The sequence below is a fragment of the Rhipicephalus microplus genome, chromosome 7 (genome assembly GCF_043290135.1).
Source record: "Rhipicephalus microplus isolate Deutch F79 chromosome 7, USDA_Rmic, whole genome shotgun sequence".
Taxonomy (NCBI): domain Eukaryota; kingdom Metazoa; phylum Arthropoda; class Arachnida; order Ixodida; family Ixodidae; genus Rhipicephalus; species Rhipicephalus microplus.
The window spans coordinates 12,899,309-12,913,849 of record NC_134706.1 but is presented as its reverse complement, the minus strand read 5'-3'; the positions used below and the strand labels follow the sequence as shown (position 1 = coordinate 12,913,849).

Here is a 14,541-nt window from a genome sequence, read left to right as displayed (position 1 = left end):
CAGAAGCTTTTTGGTTCAACTACGCCCCGCTAGATGGCACTACCTGTCCGGTGTAACTACGCGAAAATTGAATTTTTGAACCACTCGTGCCAATACCCATAGTAATGTCCGGTGGTTCTTCTTTTCTATGAATCAAACAGAAACGAACAAGTAGCATTTTATTGCGTCTCTTGATGCATGGAACGCTCTTTATTTAGTGCAGTTAGATCAATTACTGGTGATTAATTGTAGGCTTGTGTTCTTGTTCATTTACCTTAATTTTTCGGTAGGTAGAGACTGTTGATAATATTGTCATTTTAGATGTTGTCGTATATTGAGCTTTCACTCTGACATAAATTATTTGACTTTAGTGTCCCTTTAAATATTGCAGTTTCAATAAATAAGAAATAATGTCATTTCATGCTTCTTTTGATGGATTGTTATGGGAGCTAAATAAAGTGTGTGTGCTATGCAAGCTGTATAAAGCACGTGCTTTATTTTTCGCATAACTTACAATGGCATCACATGGTGCATTGCGGGCCACGATTGAACCTGACTGTTATCAAGATTCTCAAGTGATTGGCTCCTTTGCTCAGCTTGCGTAAAGGAGCCAATCATGAGCAATAAATTTTGTCTGAATTAATCCCATCCATGTTTTGAATGATCGTGCGACACCAGTATTGAGCAATTACCACAGATGGGCGCTTCAAAACTTTTCTTCGCTGCTTTGTCCAATGTGTGTTCTGCCTGTAGTCCACAATGCTTATGGCCATAGAACAACAAATATCCTTTGTTGGCACAAAAATTTTGAACGGTATCTCTGCCCTGGTAAAATATCTGCAAAACACTGTGTAATCGTTTGAGAAACTCTTTCTATTGAGGTACTACCAGTCACCTTAATAATATTGTATATTTAAAATGCTACGAAGCGTGCAAACATGTCTTTTTTCTACATGTATGTGCTCTAAAATGAGAGTGTAATTTGCAATTTAATTAGATTAACAATGTGCTGGCTAATTAATTCTGACCACAACATGTGATCTTCATAATGAGCCCATATCTAGGCACATTGGCCGTGGATTCAGGTGTTCCCTTAGAAATTGACCGGCCTGTGAAATCAGCGCTCCAAAAACTTCTCCTCCCCCACAGCTGGTGCATTAAGTAAGCAATTGATCAAACTCAAAAAATTTTGTGTAGAGGACTGGCGTCTGAGTTCTAGTTCCTCCAGTGTGAAAGCAAGTTCTTTTGCCACCAGTCTACACGTCCATGCTTGCCCATTTTGAACTTAACTGAAGCATACGAATACGTTCTATCGACAATTTTAAAAAAAAATTGGGAGGCAGTACTCTTGCTATTCATGCTTCATTGAAATATTTTGCTTTGGTGGACTAAAAGCGATCTGCTGGAAAAGTTTGAAAGCTGGTATATCGGGGATTGTGCATTTCAGGAAAATTCCGACTTTCAGAGAATTTGCTTCCGAACCTGTGTTTCCGTGATTGCGTGAAAGTCCTTCCGTTGGGCCGTTGTTGAGACTGAGGAATGCTGGAGTGAACATAAAAGAAGCCATGCCGATACGGCCTGAGAGTAGCATTGTGTAATGTGAAAGAATGAAAAAGAAAAGCATTAGATGCACGCTGCAAGCTACGCTTGGCCCCATTTTCGCTGTATAAAAAATGGGGCCGAGCTTCTCAATTTTCTTTTACATCTTTTGAGTGAAAATAAAGATGATTCATCTTCTTCCTGTTGTCGCAGGCGTTCAGCCACTTCACCTTCGAGCGTTCAGGTCACGAGCTGCTCGTCGTGGACATCCAGGGAGTGGGCGACCTCTACACCGACCCACAGATTCACACGGCGCACGGCTCCGAATACGGCGATGGCAACCTGGGTGTGCGCGGCATGGCGCTATTCTTCAGGTCTCACACCTGCAACTGCGTGTGCACGGGCCTCGGTCTCACCCCTTTTGACCTTGCGCCCAGCGAAACCCTGGTCGGCGCGCCGGCCTCTGCCATTGGCAAGTGCATTTAATGGCCGATTGCTTTTGCCATCAACCGCCAGCTGCACAATTCGGTGCGACATTGAATATAATTGAGGTTAGGAAGTTTTATGGGCCCAACGGTACGATGGTTCCTACTGGAAAGTACTTGCATGCGCTCTACACAAGTGTTACTTTAATGGGAAGATGTGGGTATTAAAAAAATGTTTTTAATGGTTTGGTTGACTGAATGAGATCTAATATGCTTATTAGCGGTATCGCTTTAATACTCATTTCACTAAATTTCTAGTGCTGGTAATGACGTCACTGGTTCCGAGTGAAAATTAGAGGTACATGCAATAAAGATAAGAGATGGAGGGTGTTTACACCTTCTCTTTTCTTGTGGCACAAGAAAATTCTCCACTGACAAGCGAAAAATCGAAGGCAGGCTAGTGATCGGGGAGACAGTTGTGTGTGTGTGGGTGTGTGCATGCGTGTGAATGCTGATATCGCTATCGCATTCCGCTCTTAAAGGAAGAGATTAAGTGTCCCACAGTTCTTTCTGCAGATTCCAAGTGTCAAAGTAGATTTCTGATTGCTGCATTAGAACTAAATATGTGCCATTTCTGAAATGAATTTAGCATAGTTCTTACGGGGCTTTTTCGGCAACTTCGCTTCGTCGAACACAAAACAAAGTATGTGGCGGAATCGCCACAGATTTTCTATAGCCAGTGATGCTATTTGTTTTCTTATAATACTGTTCAGCAAATTATGATTACTGATAACCATGTATAGTATATGTGGCTCAAATTTTTTCACTGATGTTTGTATCGGTTTATTTTGCATTCGAGGTACCTTGAAAACAATCGATGTTAGTATTGCCACTTGCCCAGCGTCCTAGCAATCACTCCGCATACTTTGTTTTTTCAATTGTCTTAGCGAAGTTGCTGAAAAATGCGGAAGAAATACGCTAACTGCAGATTTCATAAATTTCAGACCTTTTATGTTGATGCAGCTATTAAAAAAATCTACGAAGACTCGGAGTCCGCCAAAGAAACTGGATGAGTGTGTGAAATTTTGTTCAACTAATAAAAAAATTAAGTTTTTTTTAGTATCGGTGTCTCGCACTTAACACTTGACCACATTTTATGCAAGTGGCTCATTATAAGTGTATGTCTAAATCCTGCGCGTTCAGCAACGTCACCGGTGTGACGCTAACCCGCGTGTTCGCTCATATGCAGCCCAAGGGGCCAAGACACGGCTGCGCGGACACGAGGAGCTGTGCGTAGGCATGTCCGAGTATGAGCGGCAGCATCTGGCCGAGGCCCTTGGTCCCCCAAGGCAGCGAATCCGCACCTACAGCAGCCCTTGCGATTTGTCGCACGATGCGAGCCACCGGGACTATGATTCCATCTCAGTGGTAAGTGTGCGCTCTGTACGGTCTTGTAGCGCCTTGTTTCAAGAGGCCTTCTAACCTTTGTCGCTTGTTTAACCTTCGTGAATTTTTCTAACCTTCGTGAATTTGTCTTAGTGGTGTGGGCTTCAATTCGCAGCAGTGAACTGGCCTTTTGGTGTAAATTTGTGCATTAGCACTTGTATCTTGCTGCCCATCATTATCGTTTAGCTCTTTTACCGCTGAGTAGAGTAACAAACTCTGGTATTTTTGGCCTTTCCTCGAATTTCCTGCCTCTTGCTGTACTGAACTCTGAAACGTTCTTGCGCGAGACAGGTTTGTTTATAACCACACCAAAGAGGTGCGACATTCTTGGTTTATCTTTTATGGTATTCTCTCACTGTCGTGCTGTAAATGTTGGCACCTATGGACGACGGCTTTTACCAACACTGGCCCAAAACGGTGAGCTTGTTGTGTGGGACTGGTGCCGTCGCATGACAGCTCACCAGAGGAGTAGCATCCCCAAAAGGGATTAACCAAACGTACAGCGCAAATAACTTCAGAGCAATGATATACACCTTGCGTTCTGGTCTTGTAAAACATCAGCTTGTTCATAAAGGTTACGAATAGGCTTCCATTGTTTCTAAGACAATAATTAGCACTAGTTATTATGGCAAAACTCTTTAGACTTCGTGTTTTCAGCATTGCAGGCACGGTGTCTCTACTAAAGTCATAGCTGGAGAAAGAAAGGGGGGTCAGTCAGGCCTTGCATCTGCTCAGTAAATATCTTCCTAGGTTGTGTATGTAGTGTGTAAGGGACGATTATAACTTACTTTTTATGTATACCACTACTTGTTTTTTTTTATAATTGTTTGTTTTTCTCATAAGTGCTCCTTTTGTTCTTGTGTCGTGCTTAACATCTAGAGTCCATGACAGAAGTGCAACTGCAGAAAACTTGCCGATTGTTGTTTTGTGACAAAGCAGCTCCACACCAAGTGAAGCCAAACGGAGCAATAAGAATGGAGATTAGACAAATCCGTGTGCTACCCACCATTTCCATGCTTGTTGAAATGCCGTGCGTTGCAGCCCCCATTGACAGTAGTGCCAGAGTTCTCTGTAGTGTATTTATAGGAAACTCTATAGTTCAAAGAGTGCATTGAGGGTAGGTCATGTGATTAAGCATACGTAGAGACCTGACTTAGCTTAAGTATAGAAACAATAAATTGAATTAATTGGAAGTAACTGGGCAAGACTAATTAAGGAAGGACCCGGATGAGAGTCTGCAGCTTTGTTTGACAGCTTTCACGGCATGGAATGGGCCAGATTTGTTTCTCTTTGCATTTATTTGGGGTCCAAGTTTGAGGGATCGTCGTTGTGATGACAGCTGATGCCACTGTGCAACGCCGTTTCAGCTGCAGCAACAGGACAGTGGCTTCCGCAGCCTTAGCAGCGGCAGCGAGGACACCCTGGAAGACTACTCGCACGACCTGGAGCTTGGCAGCGACTCCGAGGACACGGAGACCCTGCAGCACCAGATCACCAACGGCCACCAGCATTTGAACGGCGACCCGGCAAGCGCCGTGCCCGCTCGCCTGCGGCGGCGTCAGCGCTACGACTCTGAGAGTAGCACCATCGGAGATGTAAGTCCGGCCTTATCTGAATCGTCACGGTCACATGCCCTTCTTGCTCACGTGATTATCACCATAAGTGTAAATAAGGTTGTGTACATGGCCAGTATTTGGGTTAGTGTTTGGCCATTTAGGTCGATGTTCAGATTCTCCTTTTGCCTCAGTATTTCTGCGGCCTAAGGTCGTGCTGCTTCTATCATTGCGACTTCGTGCTGGATTTGTGCACGTTCAGATTTATGCAAGTTCAAGATTTAAGCAAGGTCTAAGATGGTAGGAACAGCGCGAACGTAAAGCGCGGGACGTAGAAGGGCCGCATACGACGGCATGGGCGCCGTATGTGGCCCTTCTTTGACCCAAGCTTTACGTTCGCGCTCTTCCTACCATCATTGTTCATCTGCTCGCCCAGCAAGCTTCACTGCAAGTTTTAAGAACATAAAGCAGGACAGAGTTGAACATTGCATTGACACACCTGTCCATGCACTCCCACACACCACCCTCTTTCAAAGTTGTTTCTATGAGAAACCATGACTTTATTTGTCCTTCATTTTGTTTTTGCTTTGTTTGCATCATTCTTAATTATCTGTTTTGTCTTAATTTTCAGATGTTTGTACCTTCAAAATAATTTTTCTTGCTTTCTATTTCTTAGTTTTGCATTCCGTATTCACCCACACAGCATTGAAAATTGTGTCCGTATATCTATACATAATTTTTGCTATAGCGAGGTGACGTCGAGGTAATTCGCACCTATTATGGCCAAAATAAAGTTGTTTCGCTCACTCTTTGTATTTGTTAGTTTTGCATCCTGTATTCGCACTCAACCCAGCCCTTGAGGGTGAAATGAATAAATGGTGACTGTGAACGTTGTTTGCGAGGCACGTACGCTTCACGCCCTCATCTGCGGATGCTGTCGTGCAGGAGCACGAGAGGGCGGAGTTCCAGCGTCTGGTGGCGCAGAACGCCCGTCCTTCTTCGGTGCTGGACGAAGTGAAGCTGCGGCAGCTGATTCGCCAGCAGCAGGGACGGCCCCGGGACGAATCGCAGCGTTCGGTGCTTGGGCAGATCCACCTAGAGATGGCCAAGTGCCACGAGAACGGCCGCTTTGGCGACACCACTCACCCAGAGGGCAAGTGAGTGGCAAAAATGCCCTCCAAAAAATGATGGGCCTGGGGGCTGCTGATGCGTTAGTCTAGTACTAAGTGAAATCTGGCCTTTCACTTGGTTTCACACTAGTCGCAGAGCTGAAGAAAAAAAACATAAAGAACTAAGGTGGAAAGACATCGCTTTTACACCACGGCCATCTCTCAATACATTTGTGGAGGTGCACCGTCTAGCTCCATTCATAGCTTTAGTAAATAGTTGGTGCTGCACAGCAGAACGTCCCCTAAAAATAAGGACTGTAGCCAGAAATAACTCTGGGGCTAGTCTTTTCACGTGCACCCCAAAAAAGACCAGTTGAAAGCGACCATCTTTGAGAGGCTGCAGGTTTCGTAGTAGATGGAAGTTCTTGAGGGCCCTTCACCAGGTCACATAAGAAGTTGTACTTTTACTATGGAAGTTGTTGCATGCCTAATGAAGTGCGTTGTACCACAAGAACTTATCAAACTGGTTCACTAGAAGCCGAGATAATTGATATTTTGAAGCGCCGTGCAACCCGAATGTGAGGAAGCGAGCATGAAACCCTCGCCACTCGCCCGTGTATCCTTTGCCAGCCAAATTTCATTCCTGCCTTCTTCTGTACCGAAAGCAGAGGATCACTTGATGCGGTCACACGAAACATCATGCGCACACAAGGTCACGGGTGCTTGACAAACCTGAGCCCGTAAGCAAGTTAGTGTTGTGTCCGCATTCACCATGGTGTATTGCCTTTCTTTTTTTTTTGGTGAGATGGACCTCTCAGTGCGTCCATATTTGGAGTCGCTGGCGTAAATTGTGGATTCTTGCCGCACTGCACCAGTTCACACAGCCACTGTCAGATGGCCGTCAGAGACGACGCTCCAAAAAACGCCCCAAGTGTCGTCCGGGCTGGCGCCTGCACTATATGAAAATCGGCGAGAACATGAACACATGTGAAACAGAGGCAGAATAATCTCGCATCATGCTGCTATATGAAATAGAAAAAAAATTCAAATATAAACACGCACATTACGTTGGTGTTTTATTGTTTCTCATAACTTTCATTCATCCAGTCAAGCAATAAAGTACACATCTCGCCTCGAATAATTGTCACAGTGTCATGTGCTACTGTACATCAAGAGCACCGACTTCTACATAGAGGAGCGCAGATAACTACATGTGGTCAGTCCTTGTTGTATGTCATCGCCTCTAACTTGGGGCATTTGTACGCGAGAAGGGCAAACTATGTTCAGTTTGAAACTTTGCCTCTTTTTGCTTCATGTAGCGTTGGAGAGCTCAATGCATGTGTTGCACTCACCCCTGGTAAGAGGCCCTTAAGTGGTCACTGGTTTTTAGAAGTGGAAGACGTTTAGAATTTTGCAGCAAATAAAACCCACTCCAATGTCGAAGAGAAGATACTCATTCTTGATAAGTTGACCCATTCCCAGGGGAGGCTGTCTAATGGGGTGTGCGAGCATCATGCAGCATAAACAATTACCTAGGGGACGCAAGCATTTTCCCACAGTCTGAAGCACCGATTTCTCGGAAGTATAGCTTGGCACAGGTGTTACACACTTGTGCAGCGTAGGTAAGCTCAACGCTCGTGTCCCATTTGCAGATACGACCAGGCCGCAGCCGTTTTTCACCTGGAACAGGCGGCTCGTTGTGGCGTACTGGAGGCTTTGCTGGTGCTGGCCAAGGTTCACCTGGGGCTGCCCCACGATCTTCTTGTGGACTGGACACTACCAGTAAGGGCATACTTGAGCTTGCAGGCAAAGAACTAAGGAGGTTCTAATGAAATCGACCGATTGTGGCCTTCTCTAGTATTTGTTAGCAATGCACATGTGAATGCGAAATTTTCCCATTGTTTTCTCAAGAGCATGGGTTTTGCAGTCCTGGCCATTAGCTTTTTTCTTGTTGTTTGGTATCACGTTTCTTTTCATGCATACACGTGAGTGTGTGTTCTTCAATAAATCAAGGGTGATAGGTATCGCTGTGTACGTAGTATTCTGTGTCCATGTTTTTACATTCCTCAGTCTGGCTATGTCAGGCATACGTCGGGATCAGTCCAGTGCCCTCTCTCATAGCAACAGTTTACATCAACGACATAGCATGCAGCCTAAAATCACCAACTCGCTTGTTTGCGGATGATTGCGTAGTGTGTGTATAGAGAAATATCTAATCCAGACGATACAATTATCTTACAATCTGATCTTATTAGGCTAGAGGAATGGTGTAGCCGCTGGCAAATGGAAATGAATGTAGAAAAACCAAACACATAATGTTTAGTCCTACCCCCGAGACAGTTCCCGCTAACTACAAAATAAATGATACTCCAATAGATTCAGTTCAATCGGTTAAATATTTAGGTGTGTTCTTTACGGCGAATTTAAAGTGGACGTGCCACATAGAATACATATCTACTAAAGCCCTTAAAAAACTCGGCCTTCTCAAAAGGCGCCTACATTTAGCAACCAAGGAAACCAGGTTTCATGCATATAATTGTCTTATCCGGCCCTCACTAGAATACGGTTCAATCATATGGCATCCTCAGGGCGCAAACCTAACTAACCTTTTGGAATCTGTCCAGAACAAGGCAACCCGGTTCATCACGTCCTCGTACTCACGTTACCAAAGCGTATCTTCTTTAAAGAATTCACTTCATCTTCCCTTGCTTGCCATGCGCCGAAAGTTGGCTCGACTATCTTTTTTTCATTCGCTGTACCACAGTAGCACGCCGTTTTCCCAGCTTCATATCATTCCACCACCTCATGTCTCCGCCCGGATAGACCACACTTTCAAAGTTAAACCAATTTTCGCTAAAACAGAAAGATATAAAAACTCTCCTTTAGTCCTTGCAATCGCAGAATGGAACGCGTTACCTGCTCACATCGCAGAACTGTCCGATTCATCATCTTTTCAACATGCACTCAAAACCTTTCTTGAAGTTCTTTGATGACGCATAAATCTTTATTTTGTTTTTCTTCTATGTTTCTCTCTGTTTTTTTTTTCTTTTTTTTTTTGCACACTGTTGTTGAGTGTACTGATCGCGCTTTTTTGTCCTTGTTTACTGTTTTAAAGTGCATTTCGCGTGAACCCCTTTTTTCATTCAATGTAATCTATTGTTGTTTGGCATTGTTTCTGGATTGCACTTTCAGTTTCTCGATGCAGTAGACATGTATACCATCTCTGCCTTCATTTATGTTCTGTACTGTACTTGTGATCATAACCCCACTCTATCCCCCCCTATGTAATGCCCATTCGGGCCTTTAGGGTATTTAAATAAATAAATAAATAAATAAAACAGCTGTGGGCGCATGCGTCCCTAGCCACCGGAGCCCCCACTATGTCACGCTGCGGCTTTGGCAGCTGTCAACAACAGCTGCGGGCGCCCGCTTATCCTCGCCCCTAGCAACCGGAGCCCCCACTACCTTGCTTTGAACGTGACTTGCCACTGCCTAAAAGCAGTGTGTTTGAAACGCGTTTGCAGTGTTTATGCTGCCAGTGTGTGTGTAGCGTTTGTGTTGATAAGATGCTGACACTATGGCTGTCAGGTACAATGACAGGTGCAGTGCTTCGCCGCTCCTTCTGTCGTCATTCACTGGCTGATAAATGTGTAAATAGATGCTTACAGTTCAAATCCTCGTCTTGTCACTAATTTATGCCATTCAAATTACTATGCCGTGGCACAAGAAATGCACAATTCCCTTTGGGGAGATGGGTGCATTTTTTTTTGCATTCCCTTTAGTGATGTTACTGTATTGTACCAACTCGCCCTGCAAGGTGCCCTCCTGAAGCCATTAGCTTGTTGCATATCATGCCACAGCCGTTAACAAGAGGTTTTTCACTACACTAGTGCAGATTGTAAATGCTGGGTTTGAAGCTAATTCGAAGCGAACAATGATTTGGTCTGAATCGTTTCGAATCAAATTGGAGTACTGTATATCGCATATTAGTAAAAAAAATGAGAACGTTGCTCATGACCTAACTAACTGGCATGAACAAATGTTCTTTTTGGTTGAAAGGAAGCGGAACCAACTTTTAATAGCGGCTGCATTTGACTTTCAGTAGAATGCAAGTCATATGTTACATTTAATAATTTTCATGCTTGTGGCATATAAGTTGGGTTAACAAGCTCTTTTAAAAAAGTAAGAAATGGTGTGAGGGCAATCATTCATGTCACCTCTAAGTAATGCTTCACAGCAGTGCAAATTTTCCCCGAAAAAGTGTATTCACAGTGTAGCACCTCTCAGGCGAGCTACATGGAAACTTATGTACACCTATTAGTTAATTTTGATTACTTGAAAATTTCTGAGTCATTTAAATTCAAATTGAAGCAAATTTCAATATTTGCACAAGCCTAATTTTTACACATTAGATTGTCAAAAATAAGACCACCATCTCATAACAATAAGCCAGTAGACTGCGGGAAGCAACACTTTCCTGTGCGGAGTGGCTTCTATCCCTTTGGTTCTTCCATATTAATACAGGTTTTTTTCTTGGCATGCAAGACCATCGTGCCTCATGTTGCACTGCTTGTGTTCAAATGCACATCCACTGTGCTCAGCATTGCCAACATGGTGTTTAGCTCACGTGGTGGTTGTCGCTTTTGCTCTGCCGTCTAGAGCTGTTGTTCTTTGTGAAGTTTCGTATCGGCGTTAAAAGCGTACTAATTTGAGCTTTTGTACAGTGTTCTACTGTCCCAAAACAAAGAATATAACTTTCCTAATCTTTTTTTCGTAATGTCCCTTAATGCATGATTTAGCTAATATGCAACCTTACTTAATGGCATTTGTTAATTCCTTAACAGAAAGGGAGAGAACCAGGAGACACCTTTCATCGACCAGCCTGTCTTATAATTATAGGAATTGAAGGTCCCAGATCCACCATGTGATTATGAGAGACGCTGTAGTGGAGGGTTCGGAAAATTTCGATTGCCTGAGGGTTATTTAATGTACACCTTAATATAGGCACACTGGCCTCAAGCATTTTCGCCTTGATTGAAAGTGCAGCCACCACGGCTGGGATTCGATCCCGCGACCTGTGGGCCAGCATTCGAGTGCCTTAGCCAGTAGACCATCGTAGCGGGTTACCGGTCTGTTTTGATAAGCATACAGGTCTATGAGCGAGCCTGTGCTCTGTTGTTCCAGGCTTCTTTAAGCCTCGTTTTGGTTTGTATAGGAGTCTGATGAGAACACATCCAAAGGTGTGGAGTACCTGGAACAAGCGGCGAGGGCCGGAGACAGGGGTTCCATGATTGCCCTGGCCAAGGCACTGGACACGGGCGAGGGCCTCGGCACTCAAAGGTACGGACGCCAGACCTGCGATCGACTATTCATACTATTGCAGATATAGTGCTCCTAAATTACTGCAAGTAAGTGCAATATTAATGATAACTAACAGATAATAATGCCAAGACCTTGGCTTATTTGTCTATAATTTATCATTATTATTGTGTCTAAGTGCAGTAACTGAAAATTTACTCTGGTAAGTGCAGTAAAACCTTATTAAAGGCAGAGCGATAATTACATAATTTGAGCCTTTAGTTTGTTAAAGCCACTATCCCTTTTTACCCACAGCTAACAAGTAGAATTGTCACACATTGATGGTTTATTACAACCCGGGTATTTTAGCTGTCGGTTTGGTCGTTCGAGGACATCCTAGCTTATGACAGCGCGCATAATTAGCTAGGACGTCTCAGTGCATAAGGATAGACGAGACATAAGCATGTATGTTAATCTGTCCTTGCGCACTGTGTCGTTTGTGATCATGAAGTGTGCCTTCGTATGCTAACATGACCAACCAATCAGCTTACCGGTTCAACTGAAGATACGGCCAGCTGTGAGTATGCAGGTGTGTAAGTAAACTGATGTGTTCGCGGACTGCCGTGCAGACAACGCAGCTGGCAGGACGCCGTGCTGTGGTACAACATGGCAGTGACCACGACAGACAACGACGAGGGTGGCGAGTACGACGGCTGCATGGACGACCCCCCTTACCTGTTGTTGGCGAGGCAGGCCGAGCTCTACCTGCAGGGAGGCTACGGCCTGGAGAGGGACCCAGCGACAGCCGGTGAGCTGTTTCATCTGCTAGAACGTATTGTCACATAGTCGTGGCAGTGAAGAAGGCAGCAGTCGGGTTGTTAAGGACCAAGCTCTTTACTGGTTGAACCTGTGCCAAGGAAATAAAAAGTCAAAGCAGAAACAATACATGCTGCATATTGATTGTGGCAATCACAGTCGCCACCTGTGAGTGATCTGCTTGCCTGTGAAATGAGTCTGCTTTTTATAACCCTTAGGAAACCTTTCAGCATTATCGCTGGTGCTCTTGTTAGCTCCAGAATAAATTCAATTACTCATGTTCTTCTCGTTACAGAACAGTCTGAAACATGACCAAAAGGTCGTGACTTCGACCCCAGCCGTCGTGGTAGTACTTCAACAAAGGCAAAAAGCTATGGACTTGTGTAGTGTGCAATATCAGGGAACATTAAAGAACCCCAGGTGGTCGAAATTTTTGGAGCCCTCCACTACGGCATCTTTCATAATCGTATTGTGGTTTTGGGACATGAAACCAAGGTGTCTCAAAAGCGCTACGAAGTGTCTAAACGTTGCAGCTTGGCCTAAGACAAGCGCTGGTCACAGTTCCTGTTAGTGAGACCTGGTCACATCAAAAATAAATGAGCACGCATGGCAGTATTGTAACTCCTTGCAATTTGTGAACGTTGTCGTGGTCATCTGTGTTTGCTCATGTACTACAGGCAGTGGTCAGCACTGGGGATTAGATGGGTACCGTTTGGAGTGTCCTCATAGAGTAGAAAGCTCTATTACGATAGAAAATGTGCTCTTTATAGAACTGTGTTTTGTGCAACACTGATCATTTTAATATGCTGAGTGAAGTTCAGCCGTCTTGAGGTGTAGTGCAAACAAAATTACACAAGGACAATGTGCTTCTGCCGTCCTGCATCGTTTATTTGCACTCACCCTCATAATGTTCAGTATTGACTGGCTCACCAGTCTCTTTCTGTTGAAGTTCAGCTTGACAGTGAGTCTTGTGTGCAGTAAACCAATGAGTGACATGTTGCCTGTGCAGAAAAGTATGACATGTCTGCACTTGTTTACTGCTATTCTGGATACTTTCTAAATTAGTGAAGTTTATTGGAATTCCTACATCTTTGTGTTGTTAAATCCATGCAGCAAAGCAGATCTTTGATTAATGATAAAGGCCACCATACTTGAAAGGCATGGCGCAATCTTAAAAATTGAGAAGAACGAGAAGAGACTCGTTCTCGTTCTTCTCAATGATTCTCGTTCTCGGTTTTTAAGCTTGCATCACACCTTTCAAGTAACGATGCACCAACTGGCCCAACATAGCGTACTGTGTTTTCTCCTTTTTTTTTTTTGTCCAGGGGAGCTGTACCAGGAAGCAGCGGCGGCAGCCACAGCTGCCATGAAAGGGCGACTGGCCAACAAATACTTCCAGCTTGCCGAAGATGCCCAACAGGAAGCCTGCTGAAGAGCTAGTCTCTCACGACCAAACTAGTAGGCACAAGCACGTCGCGTCTCGTTCAGGAATTTCACCCGGTGTACCTCCGGTGCCACCACATTCACATGATTCTCAAGTCGCATTTTCGTGTTTGTTGTCATTACTTTCTTCTTTTTCTTTTCAGATGTGCACTGGTGCCGGCGCTTTCATATTTCGTTTCAGCGTGCCAGTTCCTAAGGGATGCGGCGTAATGTTCATTGAATCTGCCATCGTCTATTTTCTATATTTTGCCAAACAGGCGCTGGTGCTACGTTTTTCCGTTTCAAAAGCTCGATGGTGTTGCGCCAAATCAAGGGCGAATGCAATTTTCTCTTGAAGGAAAAACACGATTTTTGTGTTGTGATTTATGACTGGGAAGAGTCGCGTTTCTAAGCAGTAGCAGGTGTCTATACGCCGACTGCCAGCTTTGCCGCGCATCTTTTTGTAGCAAGCGTGAATCGCTCGTGAGCGAGGGAAGTGGTGGGCTTGTTAATGTGTTCCTTTGTTTGTCAGTACAAGCCAATCTTTTTTTTTTTTTTTTTGTGCGGATCTTGTTGATGTTTTGTTCTGGAGGCTTCTTTCAAGGACGTTTTTGGCGTCCTTGGCATCATGCAGTTCGTTGTTTGCAGCTGAATAGTGACTAGATATGTGGCACCCTCTCGCTCTCTTTTTTTTTTTTTTTTTTCATGTATTCCTGTTAGAATGAGTTGGTAGTCATTAGCCTCGGTCAAGCAGAGCATTTGGCGGCATTGTGATGTGTTGAGAGCTAGTAAGACCTAGCCTCTCGACCGCCAATCCTCACATGCTAGCCACTTCTTTTTACTTCCTTTCTTTGCACGGAGGGTAGGTGGATTTGTGAACAGTCTACATTTTGTTCACCGTGAACCTCGTGTTGATTTTTTGTTCAAAGATGAATCGAAACTCCTTTTTTTTTT

General features: G+C 44.3%; 1 protein-coding gene across 1 annotated transcript in view; it reads left to right on the top strand.

The window, feature by feature from the left end:
* Window positions 1-14,084, top strand: part of LOC119180239 (eukaryotic elongation factor 2 kinase) — a 39,333-nt gene extending 25,249 nt beyond the window's left edge. The window contains exons 8-15 of the mRNA XM_037431381.2: window positions 1,732-1,990; window positions 3,193-3,371; window positions 4,757-4,984; window positions 5,888-6,099; window positions 7,704-7,833; window positions 11,267-11,391; window positions 11,979-12,157; window positions 13,491-14,084. Coding sequence (XP_037287278.2) covers window positions 1,732-1,990; window positions 3,193-3,371; window positions 4,757-4,984; window positions 5,888-6,099; window positions 7,704-7,833; window positions 11,267-11,391; window positions 11,979-12,157; window positions 13,491-13,597 — 1,419 coding nt within the window. The 3' untranslated portion in view covers window positions 13,598-14,084. The remainder of the gene's footprint in view (window positions 1-1,731; window positions 1,991-3,192; window positions 3,372-4,756; window positions 4,985-5,887; window positions 6,100-7,703; window positions 7,834-11,266; window positions 11,392-11,978; window positions 12,158-13,490) is intronic.
* Window positions 14,085-14,541: the final 457 nt, after the last annotated feature.